Source organism: Thunnus albacares, chromosome 3 (genome assembly GCF_914725855.1).
Source record: "Thunnus albacares chromosome 3, fThuAlb1.1, whole genome shotgun sequence".
Taxonomy (NCBI): domain Eukaryota; kingdom Metazoa; phylum Chordata; class Actinopteri; order Scombriformes; family Scombridae; genus Thunnus; species Thunnus albacares.
Window position 1 is genome coordinate 14,531,198 of NC_058108.1, and position 11,102 is coordinate 14,542,299.

General features: G+C 39.6%; 1 protein-coding gene across 4 annotated transcripts in view; it reads right to left on the minus strand.

Annotated features, from left to right (window-relative positions):
* The window catches only part of LOC122979262 (VPS10 domain-containing receptor SorCS1), a 172,727-nt gene extending 162,399 nt beyond the window's left edge, over positions 1 to 10,328 (minus strand). For all 4 annotated transcript variants that reach the window (XM_044346579.1, XM_044346578.1, XM_044346580.1 and 1 more), the window contains exon 1: positions 9,077 to 10,328. In XM_044346579.1, coding sequence (XP_044202514.1) covers positions 9,077 to 9,793 — 717 coding nt within the window. In that variant the 5' untranslated portion in view covers positions 9,794 to 10,328. The remainder of the gene's footprint in view (positions 1 to 9,076) is intronic.
* Between the last annotated feature and the right edge of the window lie 774 nt (positions 10,329 to 11,102).

Genomic DNA, 11,102 nt, shown 5'->3' on the forward strand with positions numbered 1-11,102 from the left:
AGAAAACATTCAAGTAGCAGGTTTCTCGCTAACAATGGCTTTTGTCGGGTTGAAATGACATTGACATGAGCACATTATAGCAGCTTTAGCTAATTCATATTACTTATTTAAAGGATTTGGCTGGTGATTTTCTATTTTTTCTTTTTGTCAACAAATCTCATGTGCAGAGCCGAAGCAACAATGAACTCATCCTACTTAAACTGAAATTATAATTTCCACGTTCGCGAGTCCACAAGGGTCTGTGTGACGCAAATTTCATCATCAGAGGGTGTATGCGTAGGCTCTGTGTGGACATATGCATACCTGCAATTTGTTGTGTCCATGTGGACCTGTCCACACCAGTCTGCCCAGTCACAACACTATCTTCCTGTAGAAGGAGATCTACTGTGCATGTGTGGAATGCGTCCTCCAAGTGGATCCCAGAAGGTAGTATAAACAGAGCAACTGCCCGTCTGTGGGTAGCATCCGCTTGAGAGTATAAATGAAGCTTTACGAGTATTCTGTGTGTATCCAAAGCCTGATATATCTTATTCCACTGTGCTGTAGACCTCTGTTGTTGTCCAAAAACTATTAAAAACACGTCAATGAGTCACACCGCTGCACTGGGTGACATGTTCCATCATTCCTGAAGACAGTGGTTACCATAGCTTGTATAGAAGCAGCTCCAAAGAGTAAAAACATTGATAAGATAGTAACTCCACCACTATGAGTGGGAAAGTGGTTCTGTTTACAGCTTCACTAGCTTGTTGTGCTACATATCACAACCTCTTGATTTTGTGCTACATTATAAATTTATCAAAGAACTTCAGTACAAAGTCAAGAGGTTTTGATATGTAGCACAACAAGCTAGCGAAGCTGTAAATGAACCCACGTTCCTGCACATCCACAGTGGCGAGGAACGCTCTTATTCCTGTTTTAACTCTTTAAAGACGTTTCTCTTCCACTACTGATTGTGTGTAGAGGCCCTAACTCTACACACGAGTGGACTGCACTTGAACTACAGAATGGTAAGTCCTCTCAAGCGAAGCAGTTGAGCTGACAACCTAGCACATTACCTCTTGTTTCTTTAGACAGGATCTCCTGGTTCAACTTTCATACGTATCATATTATTAGATCAACTTCATTAACTTAATAGTTCAGAACTGGGGCATCCAGTGTTTGGAGCTCAAATAAAATAAGGTAGTAAGAAGGCTGCACCTGTGATTTCAATTTGTCAGACAATCAACATGTCATATCTTATGATGTTTATCTCATTTACAGGTGGTACAGGTGCATGCTGTGGAAACCAATCAAAACTGCAGTGGTTCTGCCTTCTCAGCCAACAAAATGTGATTACAGATATCCATTGACTCTTTTGGGTTTTAATTATTCAGAACATTTGTTATTAAAAAGCTAAACTTAAATAGATTCAACAATGTTTTGAGACGATCCTGATTTGATAAGTGTATTTGCTACTGGATTTGGATTTGATAACATTCTATTGTTCCCCCACCCCTTCAGCAAAATGATTAATGCCATGAGTAAGACAAAAAATATTACCTATTACTGCATAATGGAGGTACACCATGTATAAAAAAGGAAACTGAAGAACAAGGGAACCCATAAACCACTAGCCTCCTTCATGAGGCCCTCTATAGTCCACGCTACATGTCAAATTCTCCCTGCTTACTGTAAACTGAAGGGGCCACAAATTGAGTGGGCTGTGAAAAAAAACACAAGCGGAAAACCATGTTGCATGATTGAAAAAACTTAAGAGGAAGAGAGGGAGAAACAGAAAGGCGGGAGCAATGGGAGCGATACACTCAGAAGCACCTGAGGGCACTTACTGAAATAAAGTGTGCATTCCTGAGGCCTCACAGGCTTGGCTGAGAGTGCCCCGACATATTACCCACAAAGTGTTTTTTTTTTTTTGTTTTGTTTTTTGTTTTTTTGTCAAGTGCTTGTCTACAGGAAGACTCGCACGACTCCAGAGACAGTACTTTTACAGCTTATAAACTTCAGACTAAAGGAAATAATGACTTATTTGTGAGTGTTTCATGTGGGATTTTTGCTTCTATGAAGAGAGAGGGACTGGGAAACTAGTTTGTTCATGTTCATATGCAGCCTGATGGCAAGTAAATGCTGCTCAGTGGAGCGTGAACGCGTCCGCCTGCCTGATCACTTGCAGGCACGTACCCGAAGGATCGCTTAGCCCACACATTGGCTTCGGTTTGTTGGTATGTTTGTTATTTCAATGTGTGTTTTTTGTCTTTTTTTTTTTTTTACTCTCCCATCTCAGCAGGATGTGCTAAGTAACAGGTCTGAAAGCACACAGATTAGGTTCTGCTCGCGTTGCAATTGGATGTTCACAACCTGATTTGGAAGCTCACATTGTGATTGTAGCATTACACCGGATAAGTGTGGTCAAGACTCAAGGTGCATGTGAGCAAGGTGGAGGGAGAGAGAGAGGGGAAGTGGCAGAATGAAACATGGACACAGATTTTAGAGAATAAAGCACACAAGATGGAGAACTGGCATATCGGTAGAACATGCATACATGTATCAAACGTAACTAAATCTACTTAGAGCGATGTTACATCCCCTCAACAGAAGAAGAAGAGTCCTCAAGAAGAAATGATTGGCTGTGCTGTTAGAAATGAACACATACAGATGAGCAGGTGTCTCAGGAAAGCTGCTCAGTTGTGATGAAGGAATATTTCTAAAGAGAACTCTATGTCTGGCTATCATCAAATGGATTTCCTTTATTTTGTCACCACATTCAGAATATGGTATGAGGTTTAGAGTAAAGGCAATAAGAAAGAGCTCAGGAGGTAGTAGTTGTAGAAATGAGTTTCTATAATTATGTATATTTAAAATAAAAGCAAAACACAATCTACATGGTGTTAACACAACAAATCGCATTTTTGAAATCCATATATATATATATATGTGTGTATATTGCTAGGTTTCTTTTTCCCTTTAACTGAAAGTGACAGGCCTTAACTACGATTGGTGTGTCCTCTCAACAACCAATAGAAACTCAATGCCAAAGAAATTTACAGGTCAGTTACTCTGTAAACAGTAAACAGATTCCTGTTTATTTCTGTAGAAGAGTTGTATTTACAGCTGTGAAATTCATCAGTTTCAATAATTAACATACACAAAATGCTGCCTTACCTTCACTGACAATGTTGGTCAGAGAGAACGCCAACCAAATATCTATTTAGAAAACTGAATAAAAATGGAATGTATTTGCAATTTCTGTTTGATTGGCAGTTTTATGAGTTCCGGACAAGTTTTAGCTAATATTGACTAGAGTTAGTTTGGTCAAAAAAAAAATATATATATATATAATGCATTGCGTGCCATTGCATCTCTATTCATGTGGTTTAAAAAAAATCAGATGGAAAAATAATGTAATTGTCCAATTCACTGGCTTTTTTTCAACATGAACTGTTTTTATACTTAGTGTCAAACATTTTACAAACTCCACAAGCTATCAGATAATACTGCACTGCATATCAAAGATTGAGTTGTACTGTCCTCCATCCTAACTACTTTCCCATGCTGCACAACTCCTTGTCAGTTTAACATATGTCTGTTCTAAATTGCATGTTTGATTTCTGCCATCTTGAATGAGCAGGTTGTAAATGTGTTCAATTTACTGCTCGTCCTACAACTCCATGTGGCGTTGACAGCCCTCAAATTTCTAACACTGAGCAAATTATGAAGGCTTGATGGTGTAGAGAGAATACCACCGCACAGCAGAAATGTGACTTTGGTGAAACAAATCGGGGGGTTGATGGTAAATTAGGGGTTGCCATGGTTATTAGAACGCATACACAAGCATAAATAAATTCCCTCAATAGCTAGAGAGGTAATGTGAGACTGTCAACTGAGACAGCATATGTGAGTGAGTTTTTCACAACGCTTCAAAGAGCATCATGTGATCAGCTCCTCATTAATTGGTGACAAAATCTTTTGATATATTACTCGTGTGTCTGTGCAAGAAAAACTGAGGCACACTTGTTGTCTCAGTAGGGTTCCATTTTTATAATTTATCTGCTTCTGTTTGCTTTTACTGGACGAATTCCAATAGGACATGTCCTACGTCTCTGGAAGCTATCAAAGCTCAAGAGTAAACTTCTTAGGCTGATAGACAATATGTCAGCCTGAATCCATGTGAGTGACAGACCAAAGTACTTAATGCCTGACATTTCATAATGTAAATAATGCTGTCCCGGTGCATGTTTTTCATCCATCTGAGCAATATGCCACAGGCCCCACGTTGAGACTGCTTTCCTGTAACCTTTTTTCTCAGAATCTCAACGCTGCTCTGCCAGTTCTAAGAAGTCAGCACCTTTTTGTTTGATCAGTTTTCTTTCTCTGTCTGTTTCCATGATTGTAATTAGGAATGTTGTGGTGTGGTGACACCATCAAGGTCAGATGAAAAAATGAAAACGTTGCATTTTGAATGTTCAATGATTAGAGATAGACTTTGCATTACTAATCAAAATCTTGACACATGATGAGTTAGGGATTTGATTTGCTTACAGTTGCTGTCTGGCAAAAGCATTGGTTTAATTTAAAGCCACCATGTGTAGAATTTTTTAAAAAACGTCTGACTTTGTTGGTACTGTCAAAAAAGACATTGTGGCAGACAGCATTACACAATAATAACACTGAGAATAAAGGTCTGAAAACAATATATCCACTGCACCAAATTTTAGCAGAATTTTTAATTTTATCTACACTTATGGCATCAAAATAAACTGAGAAATTATATCACATAGATTTCTACACATAGTGGCTTTAAAGAAATGAAGCTATAATAATCTTAAATTCCTTTTAATCATGCTAGACTCCTTTTAGTACATGATGCGGTTTAAGGAAAACTACAGTTTATCGCAATTTGGGTTTAATTTTAGGGCAGCTGTATTTTTCTTTTACCAGGTAATGAACTTGTTGGAGATCCAGAGAGGAAGTACTGCCTTGGAGGCACAAGAAAAGAAAGTCCCTCACACATTACATAGATAGCTAGATTAGCAGAAAAGCTCATTTTGCTAACCTACCCAGAAAGTAATGTAATGCCATGAAACAACAAAATAATGTTACATATTTGCAATTTTTTTTGCACAGTAAAGCCTCTATATGAAATGTCAAGTATTACAGTTATTCAAGTTGGTTCATGTGTATTTAAAGCAACTTTTTTAGGCACATAATGAAAATAGCAGACAATACATAGTAACCTGTTTTTGTGCAATTAAGTCTTTTTTATTTTTATTATTTTCATTCTATTGAGGTTCTCTTTAGTTTGCAGTGTTCCTTGCAGTTATAAATAAATGTTGGTAGTGTAAAGCACAGTGAGAGTGTATGTTTTTGAGTTACATGTCATAAAATATTCAGTTACTTGAAATTAACGATGGATATTGTTGGATAACTATTACAGTGACTTAAGCGACAGATATTTCTGGATAAATATTAAAGCGATTTAAAAATCTACCATTTCACAGTCCTGGTTTTGAATAAGATGCTGTCCACCTACACAGCTGAACGCAGAATGTTCACTCCAGTTCTCTGAGAGCTGTCAAATGTCTTTCTGGAAAATGTAGGGAAATCACTAATTGATGCAGGCAGAGACAAAGGAAATCCTGGAATACATTTAACAATACAGTTTGGTAAAAAAATAAATAAATAAATAAATAAATAAAATAAAGTGTAACCAAGGGTCACATTTTCTTCACAGGTAAGTCAGTTTTTAAAAACTTGGGTCATGCTCAGTTTGTGGTCTTACAGTGTAAACTTTGCCCAAAGTGAACTCAGAACCTTCATGGCTAAAAGGAACAGCATGTAAACACAACACACTTTTTTTTTTTTAATTTTTTTTACAGTGCTGCTCATATTTCAATCCAAGTTAATCCAATCTGACATCCAGGCTTCCAGTAATGTGGGATGGTTAAAAGACAAGCTATGTAAATGCCTTACAGGTTAAATATTAAGAGCAGTGGAGACCTTATCTATATCCCTTTCACTTTAGCTCCGTGGCATGCTGTTGACTCATCTGTTTATTTATACAGCGGCTCCGACTGTAAAGACCGAAGATGTCTGTTCCTGCTTATAGCAACAACTCTACATATTTAATGTGGGACCCTCTATTCTTGCATGTCTTGAGTAAGTCGTTCGCACCAACTGAAAGAATAGGGGCAAATTTTTCATAGTTACACAAGTAGCATCTATTCACATCACAAAATCAAACAAAATAGTGATGACTGCTTCGTTTTAAGGGTAAACACAAATTGGCAGAAGCAGAAAAGCAAAAAGAACAACGAAAAATGGAGAAAATCCTCTTAAGCGTTTCTGATATTTTCAGGACTTTTTCCCCTCTTGCTTCTGGTGTAAGGTCACTTTTTGTCATGAGCTACAGTAGTTTGTCAAGCCCACTGAAACACCTGAGGCATCGGATGGAATTTCAGTCAGAAGCGAGTGGAGGGCATGGGAGCTGGTGATACGTGTTTGACTGTAATTGGTTTTGTTACAGACAGGGCTAAGTGGTGTGGGTGTAACACCGAGCTGTGCAGTTGTGGAACAGTCGGGACATCGACTCACGGAAGAATGGAAGTTTGAGGACAAACACTTGCACTTTTTTTTTTTTTTACAGGACTGCAGATTTTGAGTAAAAAAAAAAAGATTATTATGTTGTATTGCCTTCGATTCTCAGTCCATGCTAATTATATTTAAACTCTGAAAGAGAAGCAGTCATGTTGAGATATCAGTCCTTGCAGCAAATGAATACATTTGAACTGTGCTCCAGTGCTTTTTTTTTTTTGCTTAAGCTGCCTAAAGACTTTCCTTCTTCCCATGTTAATTAAAGTTTAAAGCAGTAATCTAAAAATGCATTTAGGCTTAGATTATCACTTGGGATACAACATAAAGCCTGTTTGTATTCTGATTCATGCTCAGATTCAGCACAAGACAAAGCATTAGCATCTGCTTTTTTTCTGCTTTTACATCCAGAATTTGTTGTCCATAAATAAGGAACAAAAATGCTGCATAAAAAGGCAGCTGGTAAAACAAGTGATAAAATGTGTTGCACTATGGATGACACTTCCATAGGCACTGCCAGCCACAGTGTATAGGTAGATATGCACACACTCCACAGAGACATAGGGAGTCACATAGAGATTTCTGCAAAACTGAGTGGACGTTTTTTTGAGTAATCGGGCATATGACATTTTTAGACATCATTGGTTGGATTCTAATACCGACTTTACTCCTTTTTTCTCATGTTGGGTTTTTGTTGGCACAATTATAATAAATTCCAGGAGCGTGACCCCACGTCGCACATGTGCCTGTAAGAGCCGACTTCATATGAAGAACACGTTTGATTTAATCTTTTACCTGAACAAAAGCAGCACCCATCGCTAATGTGAAAACACCCACATAAGTAGGTAATGCTGACATTGTGCTGTGGATAATCATTAAAAGAAAACCTTGGCCATGCATGTGCAGCTTAGGGCTACATCATTTGAAAATTATCAACACTAGTGTACTAATACTGAGCTGAGTTCCGGTCTCAGTTGATACCTGAACAACAATTTATAATTGAAACAATCTGATTTATCAATTAGTCATTTTTCAAGCACAAATGCCAAACGTACTCCAATAGGGATTGGTGACTTTTCTGTTTTACATCATTGTAAACCGAATATCTTTGGATTTTAGACTCTTGGATGGACAAAAAAATGCTACATTAAAATATCACCTTGGGCTCTGAGAAACTGTGATAAGCATTTGTTCATTGTTTTTGACATTTAATAGACTAAGTGATTAATTGATGAATAAAAAAAATCAGTAGTTTAATTTATAATAAAATGATCTTGATTGCATCCTACAGCGCCTTCTGCAACACATTTCTTTGGGAAATATGAACCTGATTTTCCTACAAAACTTTTTTTTTTTTTTTTAATTTTCAAATGAAATCAATGTTCCCGAACATCAAATCTGAAATGTTGATGAAAGACTACAAATCTGACATTCGATGTCAGCTTTTTGTCCATGACAGTGCTAAATACTTGGTGCTACAGACAAGTCGATACCTAAGATTGTATTTAGGTTCAACACCCAGTCCTGGTGCGGCTGCTGCTGGTCATCTGATTTGGAAATGTGCTCAACCTTCATATTGAGCACAACATACAGAGCAAATGATTGAGCAACTTATTATCTGCTGCAGAGGCTGGAGAACATGAAAATATCCTCCCTCCCTCATGGGGAACAACTTCACTGACAAAACCTTGACTGTCTCATTCCTGCTATGACATGAAAATATCTGAACTCAACAAGCACAGAGGCTGAGAAGAGCGGCCTCTCTCAGCTCAAAACTTTGCAGGCGCTTGAGGCCTGTGGCTCAGGAAAGCTGGCTTCAGAAAAGGAAGGACACGGCTGAAATTGCTTAACCTCTCTCACAACCTACAGCGCTACTTGAAAATCCTGCCCTCTGGTCAGAGATGCACCATGCTCAACATGAACAGCTTTATCCCCACATCAATTCAGCTGCTCTCAAACTGAGGCAGCTCATGATCCCCCCCCCCCCTTATAACTAACTCATAAAACCAGACCATTGTTGCATAGGCCTAACTTTAATATGTCGACAACGTATTGTACTTTCTCTAATCTCAGTTGATATTATTGAATAACACCATAGACATTGGTTTTCTGTACTAAAATACACTCAGATTTTAGTGAAGTATTAACTATGTGCTTTACTGTAAACAGATGTGAGAAATGTTTCATTAAAGACAGCTGACAAGCTGCAGTTTCAGCTGATAACTTGAAGATGGCAATTAAATTAAAGAGGTGGGAGTTTGTGAGCTTCTTGTACCTCTTATTTGGACTCTCTCTCTCTCTCTCTCTCTCTCACACACACACACACACACACACACACACATTCATTCATCTTAAGCGGCTCGTCAGACAGAGCTTTGGCTCCTTTCTCTGGCGGACTGTGCGTCCACCTGACGGCTAATTCAAGCGCACATGTCCCTCCACTGTGGATTCGCGCATATGGCCTTAATGCTTAAAGTGGACATAAATCACTTACACTGCTGTTCTGGCCGGACCAGTGCACCATAGCCTGGTTGTGAGATGAATCTCCAGTCAAGGCGAATGTAGAACTGTTAAGTTTTAGCTCCTCCTGCTTGCCGGCGGCTCTCCGCTCTTCTCCGCTCCAACGCAATTCAGAGCGCGTCACTCTGCGTCCAGCCGCCGAGCTGATGCTCTCTCCCGGGTCTTGACTCTGGGCTGAACCGGGGGATCTGACTTTACTATCATCACTGTTCCTCCTGGCGCGCCTTCTGTACCGGGTGGCAGAGGCACGACCTGCATCATCACTAGTCTGGTCCTGACCACTCATTTTGACATGAGAAACTTTCATCTTTGCAAACTCGCCTTCTCCTCCGATTTCATCTTTTGCGCCCAGGTTGTCAGTATTCCGTTCCAGCCTCTGCTCAGTGTATTCCGCCCGATCTGGAGCGCATTCAGCGGACCCAGCTGCGCAACGGAGCCGCGGAGTTTCGGCACCTGCAGCCCCGGATCTCCCTGCCCCGTCCTCATGTCCAAAAACTTCTCCTTTTAATCCTGTTGCGGATTCATGTGTGTCAAATTTCAGCAGTAATTCCTGCGCACGCCACTTATTTCCAGGCTGGCATGACCTGCAAGTTATCTCAGCTTTAGCGGCTTGAAATAAACAGACCATCATCAAAAGCAAAAAGCAAAGCACACTGTGCCACTTTAGGCAAAATATGACCTCCCTCTCCATTACTGGCGGCAGAGCAGGATGCTGTGGATGCAAGAAGTCCTTTTCCCCCCACTCTTTTCTCTGCCTCTTCGGGGTGTAAATTGCCGCTCGGCTGTGGAAGAAGGAACTGCTGCGCAAGTTGTGGCGTTGCCCAAATGCAGTGTTGTAAAAAGTGCACTGAGCCTAAGTGGTCCAAGTTGAAGGATTTGATCAAATGAAGCCCCGCACGCAAGGGGGAGGAGCTGAGGATCCAGACTGAGAGATGGAGGGTAATGTTGCCGCTGTCTTTCTCCATATTTGTTATTTTCCACCATATGGGCTGCTATAATTAAAGCAGTCAGTAACACAGTCATTTTGTTCTGCTGCTCTTTTATTTCTCCTCTCACAGACACATCCTCTGAGAAGCTATTCCTCATAGCTTTTTCCCCCCTTTCTGATGCAGATTTTATCACCCAACCTCCCTTCAGGGAAAGTAAATCGCTTAATTTTGCAAATGAAACAGACTTATTTTACCTATGATGAACCTGTTTAGATCCAATCGTTAAAGGTCTCAACAGGGGCTTCTGGTAATTGGAACATATTAATATGTTCTCAATTAAGTGCAATGTCAGAGATAGCAGATTCTATGACTTATTGAACAGCAATAAAAATTCCACAGCTCTCATAGGAACATGAGATTTTTACACAACACGTCTCTATCTGCATGCATTTTACAGCTGGTCTCACATCCTACAGGATAATATGATGGCTGTGCATTTATTATATGCAACAGACCAGCTGAGGGCAAGATGGAGAATCACCTGTAAGGTGAAACATGCAGCCTGCCCTGGATCATGAATATTTAAATGTTTTGCTTAAAAAAACAAACAAAAAAAAAACAGAGAGAGAGACATCATGTTTAACAGTATAATTCTGTCCCAACAAGCATCCAGAGTGTCTAACACGACAGGAATCATCGTAACTGGTGGAAACAACAAGGCTGGAAGTTCATCTCTTTGATACCGGCCCTGCAGCTCTCTGTGTCTAATGATCGGAGGTTATGGTGATTGCTGATGAGCACTTAGTAGCACAAAGGGATACACAAATGGCCACAGACTACCACAACAGCTGGCTGCTTTCTAGTTCACAGCAGAGGATGCTGCCATGAGGGAATAAAATGGGCAGATTGTGCATCAAAAGGTGATTCATTTTACCACAAGGAAAAATATCTATAGGCTATAACAAGTTAAGTTTATAGAATTAATGTCACACATTTGGTTTAAAGATTTTCATGTCTTCTTTAGACAAATGTTTGCACATAACGCATGTTGCATCATGTGTTCTGATCATG